This window comes from Engystomops pustulosus, chromosome 6 (assembly GCF_040894005.1).
Source record: "Engystomops pustulosus chromosome 6, aEngPut4.maternal, whole genome shotgun sequence".
Classification (NCBI taxonomy): Eukaryota; Metazoa; Chordata; class Amphibia; order Anura; family Leptodactylidae; genus Engystomops; species Engystomops pustulosus.
The window spans coordinates 59,173,019-59,194,949 of NC_092416.1; the positions used below are offsets into that span (position 1 = coordinate 59,173,019).

Below are 21,931 nucleotides of genomic sequence, written 5' to 3' on the forward strand. Positions count from 1 at the left end.
ATCTTTGGAGAAATCCTTGTACTGTCCGTTCAGGTATTTGTACATTGTAATGAGGTCTCCCCTCAGTCGTCTTTTTTCTAAACTGAATAATCCCAAATTTTGTAATCTGTCAGTGTATTCTAATCCCCCCATTCCCCTAATAATCCTGGTTGCTCTCCTCTGCACCCGTTCCAGCTCTATTATATCCTTTTTATACACTGGTGCCCAAAACTGTACACAATATTCCATGTGTGGTCTGACCAGGGATTTGTATAAGGGCAGAACTATGTCTTTATCATGAGAATCTATTCCTCTCTTGATACATCCCATTATTTTATTTGCTTTAGCAGCAGCCGCCTGGCTCTGGTCACTAAAATTAAGTTTACCATCCACCAATACGCCCAAGTCCTTTTCAGCTTCAGTTTTACTAAGTAATTGACCGTTTAGAACATAATTATACTTTTTGTTTCCATGGCCCAAGTGCATAACTTTACATTTATCTACATTAAACCTCATCAACCATTTCTCTGCCCATCCCTCAAGCTTCCACAAATCCCTCTGTAATGCTAAACTATCGACCTCAGTATTTATTACTTTACACAGCTTAGTATCATCTGCAAATATTGAAACTTGACTGTGTAAACCCACTACAAGGTCATTAATAAAAATATTAAAAAGAAGTGGCCCCAATACTGATCCCTGTGGCACTCCACTGGTAACATCAACCCAATCTGAGAATGTGCCATTAATGACCACCCTCTGTTTTCTATCACTAAGCCAATTACTTACCCAGATACACAGATTTTCTCCTATTCCCAGCAGTCTCATTTTATATACCAACCTTTTATGTGGCACGGTGTCAAATGCCTTTGAGAAGTCCAGATATACAACATCCACAGCGTCCCCCAGATCCAGTCTTGAACTTACCTCCTCGTAGAAACCAATCAGATTAGTCTGACAGGACCGATCTCTCATAAACCCATGCTGACGCTGGGTTATAAGGTTGTGCACAGTGAGATACTCCAGGATAGCATCTCTAATAAACCCCTCAAATATTTTCCCCACCACAGCAGTTAGACTTACGGGTCTGTAGTTTCCAGGATCGCTATTTGATCCTTTTTTGTATATTGGTACCACATTTGCTATGCGCCATTCCTGTGGAACATAACCAGTCCTCAGTGAATCTTCAAATATTAAAAATAACGGTCTGTCTATCACCGTACATAATTCATGCAGAACCCGGGGGTGTATGCCATCTGGCCCCGGTGATTTATCTATCTTAGTGGTTGCGAGGCGGCGCCGTACCTCTTCCTGGGTTAAACTGTTGACATTATAAAAAGAATTAACATTATTCCTCATTGTGTCTTCCACCAGGGGATTTTCCTGGGTAAAGACAGTTGAGAAGGCGACATTCAGTAGATTGGCCCTTTCCTCGTCTCCTTCCACCATGACCCCCATGTTATTTCTAAGGGGACCCACACTCTCTGTTTTTAGTTTCTTATCATTTATATACTTGAAAAATAATTTGGGATTATTTTTGCTCTCCCTGGCAATATTTCTCTCAGTCTCTATTTTTGCGGCCTTTATCTGCCTTTTACAGGATTTATTTTTCTCTCTATAATCCTGTAATGCCTCATCGCTACCTTCACGTTTTAGCACCTTAAACGCTTTATCTTTCTCGCTTATTGCTTTCCTTACAAGACTAGTTAGCCACATAGGGTTTTTCTTGTTCCTTTTATGCTTTTTCCCATAAGGTATGTGTTTCTCACAGGACTTTTTCAGAATATATGAGAAAAAGTCCCATTTTTGGGGGGGGCTTTTGTCCTTGAGAGCATTATCCCAGTCTATGCCTTTAAGGTCTTCCCTTAGTTGCTGAAAATTTGCCCTCCTGAAGTTTAGAGTGTTGGTTGCCCCTTCACTAACGCTCTTAGTAAAGCGTAATACAAAATCAATGATATTATGATCACTATTCCCCAGGTTCCCCCCAACCTGTAGTTTTGATACCCTATCAGGTCTGTTGGTAAGGATAAGGTCCAGCAGTGCCCCCCCTCTTGTTGGCTCCAGGACTAGTTGCGACAGGTAATTGTCTTTTGTTGTTGACAAGAACCTGCTACCTTTGAAGGACCTGCAGGTTTCTGCCCCCCAGTCAATATCTGGGTAATTGAAGTCCCCCATGATAAGTACTTCACCATGCTTGAAGCATGAAAAGAAACAATATAAAAAAAGGGTGACATTCCCACTGGGGTATTTCAGCATCAGGATTTCTCATCATCAGGAATGGATTCAAGGAAAAGAAATGAAATTGTTGTATTTATGTTCTGTCTTTATCTTCCACTTCAAGATTTGTGTATGAGCTTGTCAAAGGCTTTTAATTAGAATTAAGAAAACAATGCTCGGTAGCTAGGAGGTTGCTAAAATTTTATTTTAGAAAAACAAGTTCAGACACATGACAGTATGTAAAATCACTCAAACAAGAAAAAAACTGATTTTGAACCAAATTTTTTCTGTTGTAGCAAAAATGAGAAAAACACAACATCCTGCTACAAAAAAGTCCTGTATGGTCTTGGTTTTCATTACAGCTTAATGTAGCGGCCATGAAGAGTCCTAATTCCTGTATAACAAAAGATTCTTCACCAAAGGTTTTTTGTTGTAATTAAAAAAAGGGCGTAAGAGACAAAGTACAATAAAGTATTTTATTTTTCTATCTGATAACAACAACAACAACAACTCAATGGGGGACATTTATCATATGCTGGCACTCGTGCGCCAGTGGTTGATTGCCCCGCTGCTGCATAGTCGCAGTGGGATACATCAAGAGGCAGAAGCCTCTTGATGTATCGGGGCAGGATGCTGCGCCGTGTTTATAAGCGCAGCTGGTGACTTAAAAGTCGGTGGCACCAGCAAGTGCGCCGGTGCAGGGAAAGTAACGCCCCGCGCCAGCCCACTCCCGGCCAGCTGCGCCCCCTTCCTCATGCCCCTTCATGCCCCACTGGCGTGAAGGTGGCCGGAGAGATCTAAATAGTCTTAAGTGCTAGCAATAGGCTAGCATTTGCGATTATTTCAAGTCCTGATAAATATGCCCCAATGTCTTGTAATATTTGGCTTGTGACCAGGTGCATTACACATGATACAAGAGGATATAGGTGATGACTGCAGAGGTAAACAAGTCCATTGTTGCTTCCATTATTGCTCTACAATGAGCATCGCTTCAGTCACCATCATTACTTTCACTATTATTACCTAGACGGAAAAAGGGCCTAAAAGCAGAGACAAAAATTGGTGTTGCCACCTAGTCTTCTATGTCATTTTCAAAAGGCCAAACCCTGCCCTTCCTTGCCAACAATTAAGGTGCTCTGTAAAGGGGAGTCCGATCACAGGGAATGGGATCACAAATGAAGTGGGATGTTGTTTCCCTTAAAATATATAAGAGCTTTAGGTCCTATGTGTTGAAGTAGCTTCCCCACTAAATCATGGTGGAATGATTAATGCCGGCAGAGACACAACCATGTACCATGTAATACCAGCATTGTTGTTCCACAGGAAGGCAGAGACTCCCTGCATCATGTATAACTGCGAAGCTTGGAGTCCTGCACACGGTTCAGTATGTGAAATCTGACCGCCACGTTGGGGCAGATGTATTATCGTATACGCGGCAAAAAAGTGTCAGAAACTCATTTTTTTTAGGCGCAAAAGTGTTGTGGATCATTTATAATCAGAAAGAACAGATGTTTCTGACTATCCCGACTCGTCCGTCTTTTTTTGGTGCAAGTGGGCGTGGCCTACATTTTACACATGATCCCCCGCATTTATGTTGAGTTTGTTGGCTTTTTTAGGCGCAACATTTGGCGAGAACAGACCGGGAAAAAATGGTCTGAAATCAAAAGAAAAACAGCTGCAGCCCATGTAAGATTTTGGTGCACATCTCATTTGTGTCAGCAATTTTATGGCGCCCGACTGATTAGTTCCGTCTGCGCATTCATTACTTACAGCCGTGCGCTACTTTAATACATAGGGCTATGCTTTTCATTGTCGGTTCTCAGATGCCGACTGCTGAGGTTGCTACAGAATTAATAAATCCCCCCATTGTCTGTGAGTCAAGGACTGAGCGTGTTCATGTATTTCAGCCCAAACTATGGGACAGTTGACTACACACAGAGCAAAATATGGAACAAAGTTGTGCATTTCTAAACTAGTTTTCAGCAAATTTGAACCACAATATTCATTCTCTAAGTTATCTCTGCTGTAGTACGACCTCACACTCACACATCAACCACCACAATCCAGTGCGACATCTTAAACAGCCAGTGGATACCATTTGTCTAATGGTGGATGCATTCTCTAACTCTCTCTGGTCCCCTCCACAAGGCATAACCTTTAACCTATAAGGTAAGTTTAGAACTTTAGAGTCCTCTTTGGTCCTATTTTTTAGCCCTGGAGTAGATGCCCTTGTTAGTGAATGCTACTAATCCTCACAAGCTATTGCATTTCTCCTTATATTCATAAACATCCAGGGGGCATGTGGACCAATTCCTGGCTGACCCCTTGCTAACCCATGACCCAGACATGTCCCGGACCCTCAGCTATCACCACTAGCACTTCAGACTCTTCTTCAGCCATACTACATTAGGCACTTCATTGCCCTAAGGCTGCATTCACACGGACATGTATTTCTCCAGTCCTGTATCTACAGGCTGTATTTCTGTATAAATACGTGACGTTTTTCATCCGTATGCAGCACGTATTTAACCCGTATTTTATACATGCCCATAGACTTTTAGGGCATACAGAACTGAAATGCGGGAGAAAATAGGACATGCTCTATATTTTTATACGGCCAGTATACGGTCCGTACACTCCAGTGTCAAAAACGGCAATATAAATGGTTGGACGTATTGTCCATTGAAATGAATGTGGCCGTATGTAACCCGTAAAAAAACGGTACGTATACGGCCGTTTTTATACGTCCGTGTGAATGTAGCCTAAGGGTGTTTTTCTCCTTTATCCATGACATTATCGCACAATTACTAACGTCTGTCACATGTAAGTACAGTCTGACACACATCTGTGTTACAGTGAACATACTTATTAAAGGGGTCATTTTTTCATAGTGGGGTCTGAGCATAGGTCGTCAGTATGAAAAACCCTTTCATAAATAGACTTTAAAGATCAGTGGTTTCTAAATGTTGGGTCCAGGGTCATATAAAAGTAACACAATAGGGGAGATTTATTAATCTATCCACAACAGGATTCTGTCATAATTTGTACTAAAAAACTGTCTGCACGACATTTACAAGACAAGTTCTCTTGCACGGCCTACATGAGGCCTATGAAAAGGGGCGTGGCCTCTTGCCAAAAATGTCCGCGCACCAAAAACATTGCTGACCCGACAGAATGTTTTTAAAGTTTTCTGGCGTAAAGTTATCCAACTAATAGGAGGTGCAGAGCACGACTAGACAGACTTATACTGCACCAGATTCATCCTCCATCACCAGACACTTATATAAATCTGGTGTAGAATAAGACTGTCTAGTCCATCTCTGCCCTTTTCTAGTCTATATACTCACCCATTTATGGTGCTCTGGGTTCAAAATTCGTTTGAATACAGAGGTTCAGTGGTCACTCGGTTGACAGCTGTGCATTTGCTACAGCAGTAGTCGTAGGCTGTAGTGCGGAGCCCTATTTGTAAAAACCCCTGATTCTGGACCACCCCTTTAACTACAAGGCATAAAGCTACTGCTGGTGCTATACTACACATTTAGGCCACATTCACATGACCAGCGTTGGCACTCGGGAGAGGAGGAGGAGGGGTTGCGCCCATTGCCAGCCTATGGGGGACGTATATATGCAACATATATAGGTTGGCCATATATGTCCCCTAACGGCCGTGTGAATGAGGCCTTAACATTACATGACATATAATACAGAATGCAATCACATTATACATGGTGATATTTTTGACCAGTAAGAAGAGCTGGGACCCTGCTAGTGGCAAGAAATGACCATAGCCATAATCAATACAAGATCTTCCCTCTGGAGAAAATAAATTGGTTAAAGTAAACAAAGAAAAAAATATATTTAAAATTAATACTTATAATTATATAAGATTAGTAATCTTTTGTAATTAGATAACAAGTCATGCAAGGTACTTGGTTTGTGGTAGATGAATAATATACGGACAGATGAGTGCGGGGGGCAGCCGGCGGTGGCGGTGGTTTCAATGATGGCATCTGTTGTAATGAAAGGACATGAGACTATTCATTGGAGATTAATGCGCCTTTGTGAACTCTGGACAACACAAAGAGCAGCAATATGTTCTACATGTGCTGACAAGACCCTACAAGGCTAATAGAATTGATAAGACTCCTCACTGACTAGAAGAGGGGATTACAGGAGATTTTCATTGCCCGTTAAGAGAAGGGATTTTCAGCATATTGTGCATGTATTCTACATGAAGGATTAGTGAGTTTATGTTTATACAGATACACCACATTATATAAACACGCAGAGCTGCAGTATAAAGCATGGTGGACAAAACCATGGAGTCTATGATGGGACAGGAAGCAAGATGTGGTACTACATAATCTCCAATGAGGAAGTGCAATGGAGTAACTGAGCAAAGCCCTTGAGCCTAAAGGAATTACACAGCAGGTAAGTGATGGTGAATAACAGATAATTGTTATTAATTACAAATATGTTAATTGATTGAATTAAATTAATTCCTGCATCAATATTAATTATCAAATACTGGAGGCCAGAAACATAGGGGGTAAACTGACTGCAGAATAGGGCAGAACTACCGTATCAATCAATAATTCAACAGAATTCTGTAATGTGCCATATTTATAGTTTTTAGACATTTTTATGATTAGTACTAGTAAAAGGACGTGACCTTGCAATAAAAGAGTAAAACACCAAAACTTATGTTAATGTGGCAGAATTTTAAAGCAGGTCCCTAAACGAATTGGAGGTGCAATGTGAAAGTAGACAGTCTTATCCTCTTATCTTATCCTAAGGCTAGCTGCACAACAGCGAAAAACAGATTTTTAAAAAGTTTATAAAGTGCATCCGTGCCATCAGATCTGCTTTCACTGATCCGTTGTCCAACGGAAATCAATAGGTCTGTAAAAAAAAAAAAAAACACAGATGGCACTTGGATAACATCAGTAGTATGTTACGGATTTTATTCACAATAGGGCATTTACTAAGGGCCGTACGCCAGTTTTACATCGGTCTTTTAGGTGCAAACTGCTTGCACACATTTGTGTCGCAGCAGGACTAGGCATCATGCGACACAAATTAGGGGGCGTTCCGATGCTCAGTCATATTTATTATGCAAAGTCCGACAGAATTGTGTCGCAAGCCCTATGTTTAAGGTGCACAGAAAGAAGTTGATGCTCGCTTCCAGAGCAGTGCAGGGAGTGTCAGATTCATAAAGAACCAGTGCCAGGAATGATGTGCTGGCGCCCCCTGCACATTACACAGGAAAACTGCAGTTTGCACTGTGCTTAGTAAATGTGCCCCATTGTGTATATGGCATTTTCATTAATCCCATACACTTCACTGCTACTTTATTACGGAAGCAGGGAAATACTGTATGACAAATCCACGGGTAATGCATTATGTGTGTGGGCGACCTGCAGTGCCACCATCTCCATGTGTCTCCAGCCACATAAGGGTTACTTACTTATGGCTCACCAAGTGTTATGATACTACAAATGCCAACATACTGTACAACTGCTGGGAGTTGTAGTGTTTAAAGCAGCTGGAGAACCCCTATTGGAGACAGATCCATAGTAGAATTTTGTTTTGAGAAAGCTGAGTCATAGCCAACATGGACACCATTATAATCTGGGTTCCCCTAAGGAAGGAATATCACAGAAAGATTTGTCCAACAGGAATTTGGGTGATAGCAAACATGGCCACAATCTTCACCCTGTTGTACCAAAGACCAAATACAAGTTTCTCCCAAGATAAGGGAAACTACCAAGAGGATATATCCGTTCAGGGCTCTGGAAAAGCTGGGTGGTATACAGCTGTGGTGGACATAACAAATAAATGCCATGCTAGAACTAGGTTGGCGACCTAAATAGTGATGTTTAGGGAGGATTTTCTCATATTTTGGGAGTAATTGCTGTTTCGTCTTCCTCACAGCCTCTAGTACATTCCCTGAAGATGTGCAGCGAGCCGGATGCTCATTCTCAGCAGTGTACTACATTCATAGATGGGAATGAATCACAGAGCTAATCCCTGTATTGTCAGGGGGCTGCTAACAAGGAGCCATTCAGCTCTCATTATCTCCTCAATGGTGTGCCAGTTCACTATCCAGTCTCTGAGGTGTTGGGCGCAGCAGATCCCATATGTCCCCATCAAGCACAACAAAAGCCTTGAGTGGTGGCCTCATAAGCTGATGAATGGCAATTTCCTTCTCCAAGAGCATGCAATGGAGGCACGTGCACAGTATGGAAATGTCTCATCGGCGCGTGGGGTCCCTATATGGCTCCATACTGCCTACCTGTGTGCATTCACACTCTATCCCACCTCCATACAGTGCACTAAAATGAAGATATTTCTGACTCGATCTAGGCAGAAATAAGAGCTAAAAGGAATTTTAACAAATGTTAAAATTACATTAAAAATTAACTTAACTTTAAAGAAATTTTTATTTCAGAAAGTAATAGTCCAGCTGATAATAGTAAACTTTGTACTATACTTCATTAGATAAATCAGCTTCCCAGTGCCTTCTTTCTGCCACTTCTTTCTCCTACAGTGAGCGAAATATGTAAAAGTTACAAATAAATCACAGAGGTAAGAAAAGCAGTCTAAAGATTAAGTCTTTCCATACCTAATATTTTCAGTGATTATTCATCTCTCTGATGAGACTATCTAGGGACAGTATGTAAAGAGTTAAGTAATTAGACACTTATCAGATTCCTTTTCTGTCAGTGGATACAGGACAGAAAGCTTATTTAGGCTACATTCAAATGGCCGTTTAGGGGACCTATATACGTCCGACATATATACGGTGTATATACGTCCCCCATAGATGGCAATGGGCTCACGGCGCCATACAGGAGCGTTATGGTGCAGCACTCGTGCGGTGCCTTACCGTTCCGTAGCTCGGAGAAAGATATCCTATCTTTCCCCGTAATACGGCGCCTTGCATCAAACATTGCTACATCCCTCCTCATCTCCTGGGTGCCAATGTGTGCCTGCCATGCTACGGTACAGCGGGCAAACGTTCGTGTGAATGCAGCCTTACATAACCTGTTTAAATCAAGAAGAAAGGCAAGGTAAAAAGAAGGAGACAGGAACGTAGTTCTTTAATAAAGTATAGTACAAAGATTATTATTATCATCTGCAATATTTATTCATAAAATTTTTTAAATCATTGGATTTTGCAGATTTAAGCGTGAACCACTTTAGTAATACAACATCACGTCTCAAATAAGTTCTAATGACGAAAGAACATGTGTGATTTCTCTATCTGTGTCACATGACTATTGCAGATTAGCACACTTTTACAATTGGGTTGCATATCAACAAAGTGCAAAATGTGAAAAACTGACGTTTTGACGTTATTTTCATTAGTTCATTAGTTTCATTAGCATTTTTAATGTTTTTAATGCGTTTTTAATGCATTTTTCACACGCAGACAATACACATAAAAAGCAAGTGAAAAAGACTGATGACCATGGTCTATCTTTTCTATGGCAATCAATCAGTGAAAAATTTTTGATGCATCTCCATAGACTTGTATGGGGCGTTTTTCACGATCTTGACTTGTTGAGCATGCTGAGAGTTTCCGTGCATTAAAAAAAAAATGCAAGTCTGCCCAAACCCATTCGGGCTCATTTACTTATCCAGTCCATTCGTGATCCCGCGGTGCGTTGTCAAACATTGATTCGGAGCTTGCCGGGATTCACTAAGTTCGAGAGCCCGATATGCACTAGGTTTCGCTGCTGCGCCGAGGTCCGCCGGAGTTCACCATCCTCTTCCTGGTGCATGTAAGTGTGTGTCAAGCGACATTTTTTTTTTTTTAAATACTGCGGTTTTTCCGAATCCATCTGGTTTTCCGACGGTCACCCCCCCCCATTTCCGTCACGTGAAACCCGACGCCGATGCGTCACAATCCGGTTGCGTGCGCCAAAACCCCAGGCAAAATGGCGCAAATCGGTAATTTTAGGGAAACCCGACGAAAATTAGCGATTTGGGCCCATAGTAAATGAGCCCCATTGAGTACAATGGGACAGAGTGTAAAGCAAGTTTTGCATGTCAAAAACATGCACAGAAATCACTAGGATGGTGGTAGTCAATGTGGCGCACACTGGTAGTGAATGGAATCCGGAGTAAGAAAAGTTTTTATTTGTAGCTCAGCATTGCAACGCGTTTCGAAATCTCAAAGGATTCCTTTTTCAAGTTGGAACAAGCTGAAAACATGTACATACGTACACACATTAAGAGGCATAGCTAAAATTGACGACATCAAGAGATGGAAAGGATTGACATATACCAAGTACGAATATTAGCACTGCACATAACTGTATGGCGGAGGTGATTGCAATGGATAAATAAATGGATGAAATAAAAATAGATATATGCGTGAGAATAAATAAATATAAATATGAATACATGAATGTATTCTTCTTCATCCCCAAACTCCATACCTTTATCCTTGATTAAACCATCGATCATAGGCATTATTAATATATCCATCTGCTACCACATCAGTTTTTTTCATTATATAATGAAATTACAATATTTTTATATCGACATTTGTGTTTTCATTTATATATATTTTTTATCATAATAATTATATATATATATATATATATATATATATATATATATATATATATATATGAATATATATGAATATATATATTCCTTATTCACTTCCACATGTATTTCATCTATGTATGTTTTATGCCCTGTGCAGCAATCTTTTTGAGGCCGCCGGCAGCTTGGCCTGGCGTCAATGGACGGGGTAACACAGCAAGGACTTACTGGCTATGGAGACGCCTCTGCCGGTGAGCCCTGTCCATGCACCCACACCCGACATGCGCCGTACTATTACGATGCGCTGCGTTAAGGGATTAATGAAGACCGTGCCCCAGTTCTGGCAAACTGCACATACACAGACTGCACTGGTTCTGATAAATGTGGGCCAGTATGTGTAGCTTGCCTCACAAATCTGCAGGGAGTGCCAGATTACTGAATACTTGCACCTTGCACTTGCTTAAACTGAGTGCACCAGGTTTTTTTTTTTGTGCTCAACTTAACGAGTGTGTACCACATTTCTGTCAAGTACCCGTAATAAATGTGGCGCACGGTCCGAATCAGCACCGGAACACCCTTCATAAATACACGTGCAATCACATTGCACTTTCTTTTCCGTGCAAAGTACGACAGAAAAGTGGCGCAGCCAGTTTAATAAATGTACCCAATGCTTTTATCGTAATGGATCAGAGCTTGAAACAGTAAAGTCTAAAAACAGTAGAATAGATTTCCACAATTTCACCAATGAAGTCACAGTAAAATGGTGAATTTTTTTTTGTTTGCTTAATGGTCGGAATTTTTGTAGGTCAAATGAGACTTTTTTTTTTCCAGTGAGTCACTGAAAATGTGACATAGTTGCACTGCTTCAAGACTTGGGATACACTGAAAAGGTATTAAGATTACAAATGTCAACTAACAGTCCCTGACTGTTAAATTTGGTAACATAGAAAACCATAAGGGTGCGTTCTCACGTGGCTTTATCAAGCGCATGATAACAGCTGAGAAGAAGAGATTTACCTAATTACATTGCTGTCAACATTGTGATTCCAACATTCAAGCAATAGGAATGTCTAAATTAGACATCAGCCCCCTCTTGTGGAGAAACAGGTAAGAGTCACTAGTTATGGCTGCACTGCCTGTTATGCACCACTAGAGTGTCCTAAATATCTTGCTCCATACATGTCTACTGTGCCCTATTTGTGCTGTCTGTCTACTTTACACAGCATTTGCACAGGGCTGGCTGCAGGTTTTAGTAGGCCCCTACTAAAAACCTAAAACTTTGCTCCCCTCACCTCTGCCAAGTAATAAGACTGAAGCTTCAACTCAGCTGCTGCAGAACATAATACACACTACATCTGCTGCAGAACCTCATAATACAAATCTGATCTGCTGAAGACCCTCATAATACACATCACTGCTTCAATACATCATAATACGCAATTCATCTGCTGCAGAACCTCATAATACACAACTTTGCTGCTGTAGAACTTCATAATACACACCTCATCTGCTGTGGAACCTCATAATACACATGACTGCTGACACAGATCCCAAACAGCCGCCAACCCCCCCAGTAATACATCTATATACAGCCTCCCACCCCCCAGTAATACGTCTACATACAGCTGCCAACCCCCCAAGTAATACATCTACATACAGCCGCCAACCCCCCGATAATACATCTATATACAGCCACCTAACCCCCAGTAATATATCTACATACAGACGCCAACCCCCCAGTAATACATCTATATACAGCCACCTAACCCCCAGTAATACATCTACATACAGCCGCCAACCCCCCCAGTAATACATCTACAAACAGCCGCCACACCCCCATTAGTACATTTATAATACAGCTGCCTCACCCTCAGTATTACATCTATATACAGCCACTAAAACCCACAGTAATACATCTATAAATAGCCACCTCACCTCCCAGTAATACATCTACATACAGCCGCAAACCCCCCCAGTAATACATCTGACTACAGCTGCCTCACCTCCAGTAATACATTTATGGCCCCAAATAAAATAATGTGCTTGATCCCGTAGTGAAGGAAGGTGGTGACGGACCGGCGCTACGGGATCAAGCACATTCTCCACCTCGACGAAGTGGTTCCCTGGGTCCACCCGTGACGAGGCTATAGGCTGGACAGGCTGCCATCATCTCTCCAAAGCTTTGACTCATCTGAAATCAGGTGAGAGGCTTCACTATATGTGTTGTCAAGTCCACACATTACCTATACAATATTACACTAGGGTTGCACCTTTTTTTTGTGCTTGTTACCCCGGGGTTATCAAACACACGGAGAATTCCGTGTGCCCCCATTCTCCAGGTTCACAGCCCCAGATAAAATAATAACATTGTACTCATCCTCACCTGCGCTGGTCTCCTCCTCTTCTCCTGCGGTGTGATTTCACCGCCCACATGTGTCACGCCGCCCACGTCCAGTGCGCGCTGTGGGCTATGGCAGATCAGAGAATGTATGGTTCCCTGCTCTGCCTTACACAGAATTCTACCGACTACTGCCTGGTTCTCCAGTGGAAATGTAGCTGCCGATTCGGGTGGCCATTCGGCCATGTGACACTTGGTGGGGGACCCCTATTATGGCAAAGTGGTGGAATCCCCAAAGGGCTCACCCTGGGCTCCCACCCTCTAATCTGGCCCTGTCCTAGAGCAGCGGTCTCCGTACAGTTCCCCTCTAATGAGCGAAGCGGTTTCCACACACTGGCAGCAAGCAGAGGAACTGGAATGATGGAAAGATATAGAACTCTGCATACAAAGTTTGAAAGAGAAAGTTTTAAATGCTTTTTTTGTTTACTAAATGCAATTCCACAGGGTGAAGCTTAAAGGGGCTCTCCAGTCACTATTTGTACTTTTGTTTTTTTTAAACTGACCAGTTCTTTTGCATTTATTATAGCTGCACACACTTACCTCACCACCCTGGGCTGGATACTTTCTTTTCCTTCACTTGTCACTTCACATCTCACTGCTGCAGCTGCATCACTCCAAGATGGCTGCCCCCGTTTTGCTAAAAGATAACATCTCCCACAATCCCACTGGTCAGCATGGCTTTTTCATACAGAGGAAGGTGCAGCCACACCCCACAGCAGGGAACAAGGAGCTGACTGCACATACCCGACCAGAGAGCAGAGAAAGTAAACTGGTCGTTTCTATGGCAGTGCACAGGAATGACTCTGATTTCATGAAAAGGGGGCAGAAGAATTAATGACACTGAATTAGTGAAGTGATAAGTATGGGGAGATAAGGTATAGTGAGGTCTATCTTTGTCACTGGAGAACCCCTTTAAGGGGGTTCTGTTTTTTTATGCTGTTTTTGAATACAAAAGCAGGTATGAGCAGGAGTGTGGAGGGGTGAGTGCTCCTCACCTCTCTCCTTGTCATTGACTTTCAAACAGAAAATTGGCAGTTTCTTTTATACTGTCACTAGGAAATACACTTTGTTCCCCTGAAAACAGGCCTTTCAAAAGCTCTGTACATGGAAAAATAAAAAAGTTAGGGAATTTTGAAAGTGGGGAGTGAAAAATGCTTACTCCTGATGAAGTCACCGGATAGGTGATGATACGCATTGGGTCTGCTCCACTCACTATCTATCTGACCTTGCCTGCTCCCACCCCACCTGGATATTTGGATGTCATTTGGGTATTGTGTGATTAGGTTTGCGGACATATATGCAATCAGGTTTTTTTTTTGCACGGGTCACTTTGTTGCACAATTGATTTGGGCACATTTATCGGACGCATTTTCGTCGGGTTTTGCGATTATCTTCAGATTTGCCCTGAATTGCCCCAGGTTTTTGGCGCACGTGATCGGATTGTGGCGCTTCGCCGCCGGCTTACATGCATCATAAATCGGGGGCATGGCCATTGGACAACCCGACTGATTCGGACAAACCACAGAATTTTAAAACCAAATTGTGTCGTAAGATCAGCACATGCACCAGGAAGAAGAAGGTGAACTCTGGCGGACCTCAGCGGGGAAGCGACACATGCAGGAAATTGGAGGCACGATCTTAGTGAATCGTGGCAGCTCTGAATCCTCGTCGGACATTCCGAATCGGCGGCGTCAAGGTGTCGGGTAAGTAAATGTGCCCCATTGTGTTGTATGGGTTCAGATGTTTACCTGGTTATCTATTGTTTATTTACTTACCCAGGCATTTTTTGTACTGTCAGAGTGAGATAGGGAGTTTAGGGCACACCTCGCCCTTGGCAGCTATATACATCCTTTTGGGTGTATTTTTTAAGTGTTTTTATCTTTTTGTTGTCCTGTAGTTATTGTCTTTTTGATGAATAAATAAATATTAGTGTAATTGTCAAGTCCTGTGTTCGCATCCAACTTTCTTTCCTTTTTTTGCATCATGTAGTTCATTGGGATGCGCGGACATCTTACTCACTGATTATGCTGGTAGTGCCTGCTCTTTTTTTGTTTTATCACTCTCTGCACTGCCACTCATTTTACCTCCATCCAGGCCTAGAGAATTATTAGATCTCCCGGCATGTGGAAGCATCTTGTGCCAGGCCGGAGCTCCATTGATAAAACGGGGGTGTAACATAGTTTAGGACACATGTCCTTCAAGTTCAACCAAGGAAGGAAATGGATTGGATTACGGGAAACAATTCTATAGAACATAACTGTCAATGTTATTTAGGTGTAAAAAGGCATCTAGACCCTTCTTGAAGCTCTCTGCTGTCCCTGCTGAGACCAGCGCCTGAGGCGCGCTATTCCACGGATTCACAGTTCTCACAGTATTGTGGTAATATGATCCTAAAAGGGTCTAAAGTGGTTAAAAAAAGGACACATAACTACAGGGAGTAGGCCAGATAAAGTACAGCATAGTTGTGGTGCAAATAAGGTTCCCCCAAGTTATTTGATGGACTGTGGTATGAAGGATAGTCTTTTAGCAGATAAAAAGCTAAGTAGCTAAAAAATTGTGGTCTTTCAGAATCTAAAGAATTGTTGACTTTCAGAATTTAGTTTAAGACACCCCCATCCCAATTCACTAACCTCATGACTTTAAATCATGTGTGCATATGATAAGATTTGGACAGGTTTCAACCCTCTGTTTCTAAATTAAAATGTTCCCATTCATTGACAGCAAGCAGAGATTCTGAAATTAGAGGAAAACAATTGTTGCCCTTTTGTGGTAGTAAAGGGTCACAATTTATATAAACTCTGGGGATTTTCACTGAGTTTTGTTGCTAAGAGATTAATCGACCTGTTTTGAAAAGATTGGTTCTGCTCGACCTTTTATAGGGGCTAAGCTGAGATCCCGACAGAGCGACAGAAGAGTTTGTGTTATTCTACTCTTAATCATTGCAGCTGCTCTCACAGAACACAATACAATTTTTATGAAATTCCTGTAAATATATAATATTTTTAACACTGATGCAGCCCCTGTAGAGTCTCTTTTGCTGTAGGCTAATTTATATGGAGAAGGTCTAAAATATTTTAAATACCAAGTGACGGCTCCTTATAAGATTGTGGATTACAGCATAGAGAAAGTTCCATCTCAGTCACTTATGTGATGGCCAACGAGTTAAACCTCATTCTGATCATCTGTGGATCGTTCACTATGGCGAGCACAATAGCCGCACTCATGACGGACTGCTGGCAGGTAAATATATGGGGGTACATTGTTGTGGGGGCCAATAGATTCTATAATTTGTAATCAAAAAGCTGTGTAGTGTAGTAGGGAGTGATACCATTGCATTGGGGGCAGTACCAGACAACTGTATTACACATGGATTTCCATATACTGTGTGATACAGTAATATTATAATGAATGCGGTTACGGAAATCTCATTTACACTGAACAAATTTTTCTGTGTGGAATTTGATTTCTTTCATCCTGTGCATGTCAATTTTCTTCTTTGGCTTCAACCTTTATTGACACTGAAAATTCATTCGAAAATCAGCAAGAATTCTGATTGGAAAATCCGTAATGTGATTAGATTTTCCCCATTTTAATTTTTTTTTAAGTTTCCCCACATGAAGATCTGCATTGTCTGTGTCTACAATCAAAGTTGGTCTAAGATTGGTCAGGGCATTTTAGCTTTGGTGGCAGTGATAGTGATGGAAAACCTTTTAGAGTGCCCAAAGCGTAACCCAAAACCTACGTGGCAATTTAAAGGAAAACCTTCATAGTTTTGACCAGAAAAACTGCAGCCAGTTTTTGGCCCTGTAAAGCTGTGTAATCATACCTTTGTGTGTGTAACAGCAGGTCTGAGTGTGTATCGCCATTCTGAGGAAACCAATACTGTTGAATACTGTACCATGGATTCACCACAACTGCGCTAAGACATCCAGAACTTATAGACAAACTGCTTGATGGAGAAGTCGTCATCTGCTCGGTTCATTATTACAAATTTCAAAGTGACTCTTGTAGTAATGACCAGATGGTTAAAATTACTATGACATTGGGTTTTGGTTTGAAGCTCTCCCCCTTTAAGGGATTTATCAACATGTACACTATTAGGTAATTGATGAAACTAATGTTCGTTTCACCTTTTATTTGCGGACTAGAAATTCCTATGCAGCTGTTGACAGAAACAACCAAAGCCTCGTAGAACAGATCCTTACCGAAAGTAAAAAAAATGTGGAGGAATAACAATTCTCTTTATTTTACTTTCAGATCAATAGCAAAGGATCTGTAATGTTAAGCACTCGCTGTAAGGGTCTCTGGAGAGAATGTGTGTGGGACCGATTTGTAAAAATCTGGACTTGTGATGTGTTCAGCTCCTATTTAAACCCCCATCCTGGTAAGTTAAGCCTCTATCTATCACCGTGTACAATGGTCTATCTATCACTGTGTATGATGGATGTAACAAATGAAGTCCTGGCAAAATTTATGGGTACACGAATATGGCCAAAATTTACTGCATCAAAATCAGCATATGTCATCCCTAGTTTTCTTTCAGATTTTAAGCCAGATTTCGAGTTCTTTTTAACATTCAATGGTAAAAGAGTTTAATAAGGAAGTAGCAAATTCACAATCTAATATACTACAAACCTACCAATGTCTAAATCGACACCACTACAAAAAATTGTGATTAAAAAGTGATAAAAGTAGTAAATTTACCTAAGTGGCAGCAATGTAAACAACATATCATCCCAAAAAAATGACACCTTACACAGCTCTGTAGACTGAAGTAGAAAAATGTTACAGGTGTTATAATAACAGCCCATACTAAGAAATATTTCCTGGAAGGATGCGTAAAACTGTCTTAAATCACTGGACACTTGGTAGTAGGTGCCTTTATTTACATATAAAATGTATATTGTTACTGCAGTGCACAGGGTTTTATACCTCATAATTGTCACCAAAAGTGGAATATCACAAAAATAAAGATTCCTAATTCCTGGGTAGAGACCCCTGTACTATATTGGGGTAGACTCTAATACATCTTATGGTAGATCTTTACACTTGTATCTCCGATCTTGATTTTCACATGCTTGATTCAGAATTGTCTTGGTTCTTTTCAGCTACAATTGTCCTCACCAGAGCATTAATAATCATCTCCAGTATAATGAGCGTTTTCGCATTTTGTTTCCTGATTCTTGGATTCAAAAACTTTAACTGGTGCCAAGACACAAGCTCCAAACTACAATGTCTGCGGCTCACTTCAGGGCTCTACTTTCTAGTGGGTAGGTCATCCTTTTATCTTCAGTACTAGATGGCACAATTTCTAAACTCACAACAAAACCAGATGCAGTACTATATACATGTATTGGATACAACCAATAGAACAAGAGTTACAAGCAGTTTTATTTCTTACTAGAGACCTAAAAGAGATTGTAAGTATAAAGTTTTGGGGCATATTCATACCATGCCTCTTCTTTCCTAATCACTAATAGTGCCATATATTGTATAGGAAAAGCAGTCAGGAGAGGCATGAAAAAACTGCAACGTTTCGATTCGCCAGGAATCTTTGTCAAGCTTGACAAAGATTCATGGCAAATCGAAATGTTGCAGTTTTTCATGCCTGTGTGAATAAAGGTTTATCACCTTTTTCATCATATTGGATGCTGTGGCCTTTTCCTTGCCATATATTGTATAGTGACTTACTGTTAAAGGGGTAGCATCAAATATGTCACATAGAGCAGCCACACACGAAATTACAAGTTTAGCAAATTACTGAAGACTGAGAGATATGCTTAATGGTCCAAAATGATTTCAATCTATATTAGTAGCAAGTTAAAACATCTTAGAAACACATACAAATGTGTACATGAAACATCACCTCTAGTATGCAAATATAGATCAAATGAAACATATCTACAAAAAATTCATACAGATGCGAAGAGGTGAAGATACATACATGTAGTATACAAGAATTATAATAAACAGCTAAAATGGCCTGGAGGAGTTTGAGCAAATGGGAGAATATAGATGCAGAGAATAACCAATAGCCACCGAGTTATCAAGACACTGCTAAATGACCATAATATATAAAAAGCAGGTAGATGGAGGACAAAATAGTATTATACTAATGTCATATATTTGTAGACACTTAGAGGGACATTTATCATTGCTTCAATGCCAGTTTTCTGGCGTAAAAGCACTGACATATTCAATTACGCCACCTCCACGCCGCAGGGGCGCAGCCTGCGGCAGAGTGGTGTGCACTTTCTAAAAGACTATGAAAATTGCAGGTTTTTATGCAAAACTACACCAGGTTGGGCCTGGCGTAGTTTTGCTTAGCATTGCGGCCGGCTGACGCATACATTAATAGTTATAAGAATCCTGATGTAGCCACCAGAACAGGGGGCCTGGCCTATATCATACTCTGGCACATGAGCGCTGGTGTATGATAAATTCCCCCCTTTATATCCGACTGAGATCACAAGTGTACTTAACTTATGATTCTGTGTTTGTACTTATTGTTAAAAAAATGTATTAAAAACTTTTTGAAAGGAAAAGTAATAAGTATAAACATAACATATTAGTAAGCAAGCGTGTCACCCTACATTACTGGGTTAGAGGCACGGATTGGGGGTGAGCAAAAGCCCTAAGCATATGAACGCTGATATATCAATTTCTCAGGGGCGTGGGATGTACAATGAGTATGGTGCACTCAGCAGCTGACCGAGGCCATGTTTCATCTCCCCCACAGAATGGTAATTGCTAAAACTCTGACTAATGACTACTGTACTGCATGAGAATATCATATATAACAATGGAACATCTAAGACTAAGTTCACACAGTATTTGTTGCATCCCTTTTGGGAAAGAGTGTATGCGTCAAACGTATATATAACATGGCCTACCAAGGGTATATCGGGTGTATCACACTGTGGGGGAACTTTTTAATATTGACGCAGGGTCCATGCTTTGGACGCACAAATCGTGCATTAATTCATGAAGGGCTGTTAGATTGTGGTGCAAGGGGTTAATGAATTGGTGCAGGACTGAAATGTTTTTGAACTGTCTCCACATTCATGAAGGTGAAATAGATGTTGGTAGACTTGTTTTTGCATCTCTTAGTGTGCACCAAAAATTGTGGAAAAAAAAGTGTAGGGAAACACACAGGAAAAGTGTTGGGAATTCAAAGCTGCGGCCAAAAAACAAAAGGTGTTAGTGTCGGAAAAGGACCAATTTTGTGACACGGACACATAAATAAGGCACATCAGGGCAAAGAAAAAAATCTGAGCAAACACATACAATAAATGCCCCCTGAATGTCTATGCAGTGGAATATGGTAAGTATACAACACAAAATCCTTGCAATGTATGCCATTGTCTAACGTCTGAATAGGCACTTAGCTGTAATTGGAAAACCCATCTTTCAATAGTGTTGGAGTAATCTGCACACCATATGGCAGCTGAGGGTATAAATTGTCCAGTGTAGGAAGACTCCTGCACACAATTGTAATGCAAATGACATGCTTACAGACCCTTCCTCATGGCAAAGACATGTCAGGATGGTGCCTGGCATTGAAAGATAAGGTCCTGTCCACCATTCCTCTACCAGGCTGTCAGCTGTCATAATAAACCAGTCATCTTATCTGACCGCATGTCTGTGTCCCATAGAAGAAGTATTAAACTGCCAAGCCGGGATGTATGATTAAATTGTCTGTATTCTCTTTCAGGAATGTCCTCGTCAGCTGCCATCATAAGATACTGCGTCTATGTATATCATGTTCACCAGTACGAGGTACATCACCCCCAGATACTGACCCTTATGACGGTTCTCTATACCTGAATGATAAAACAATTCTAAATGAATCACTATTAACATAAAATCCCCAAATTCCCTATAAAAAACAGATCATTGACTATTTTTTTTCTTTAACATCATTCAAAAGTCTCTTATTGATATCCATTTTGTTCTTTCTCTTTAGGTATCTCTGAAAATCCCAGGGTTCCCTAGTTTTGAATATGGCTACTCTCTTTGGATGGCAGTCGGTGGTAATCTAGGGGCGATCACCACAGCTGCAATAACCTGCTACCTAGGTCTCCACAAAAAGAAATCAACCATGAAAGAAGATAAAGCTGAGAACCAAAATTTGGAAGGTCCAGATGTACTGAAGACTTATGTTTAACAAGGTGCCTGCAGAAACATCTCCCAAAAAAACCCATCTGACAGTTTAACTTTGTTTAGGCACTTTGACATCATCTTTGATTGATACTTTAGTGTCTCAGTGGGGAACATCTATCACTCCTATTGCTTCCTTTTTCTTTTTTTGTGCGACTTTTTGCAGTTTGAGACTTTTTAGGTGCAGAATTACCAAAGTTTTCTGCCTCAAGTATTTAATGCAGTTGCCATATTTATCTTTGTAGCCCAGATGTTTGTTTAACTTGTGAGACTTTTGGACTTGGAATTGTCCCATTCCTGCACCTAATAAGTTGCAAAACAGAGCACGCTAGACCCAGAATTACTATTTGGGATTAAAAAGTCGCACATCACAGAAACTCTCAAAAGTGAGACTAAACAGGCAACTCATCACATGTATCACAAAGAGAAAATTTAGGATACATTGCAATGATTAAGTAGACCGACTTCAGGAAACTTGAAAAAGTGGCAGCCGAAAAACTATAATACATGTGCCCCATTGAGTCTGAGTGTTTGCAAGTACAAAAAGTTTTCAGATCTCAAAATGAAGCTCTGGAGGTCTTTTTTGAAGTAGGATTTTGTTATAATGTGGAACAAATG

General features: G+C 40.9%; 1 protein-coding gene across 1 annotated transcript in view; it reads left to right on the forward strand.

Annotated features, from left to right (window-relative positions):
- Positions 1-21,931, forward strand: part of LOC140065708 (claudin-16-like) — a 34,688-nt gene extending 12,757 nt beyond the window's left edge. Inside the window, exons 4-7 of the mRNA XM_072113286.1 lie at positions 17,411-17,537; positions 18,262-18,423; positions 20,868-20,932; positions 21,120-21,931. Of these exons, the coding sequence (XP_071969387.1) occupies positions 17,432-17,537; positions 18,262-18,423; positions 20,868-20,932; positions 21,120-21,320 (534 nt within the window). The 5' untranslated portion in view covers positions 17,411-17,431 and the 3' untranslated portion in view covers positions 21,321-21,931. The remainder of the gene's footprint in view (positions 1-17,410; positions 17,538-18,261; positions 18,424-20,867; positions 20,933-21,119) is intronic.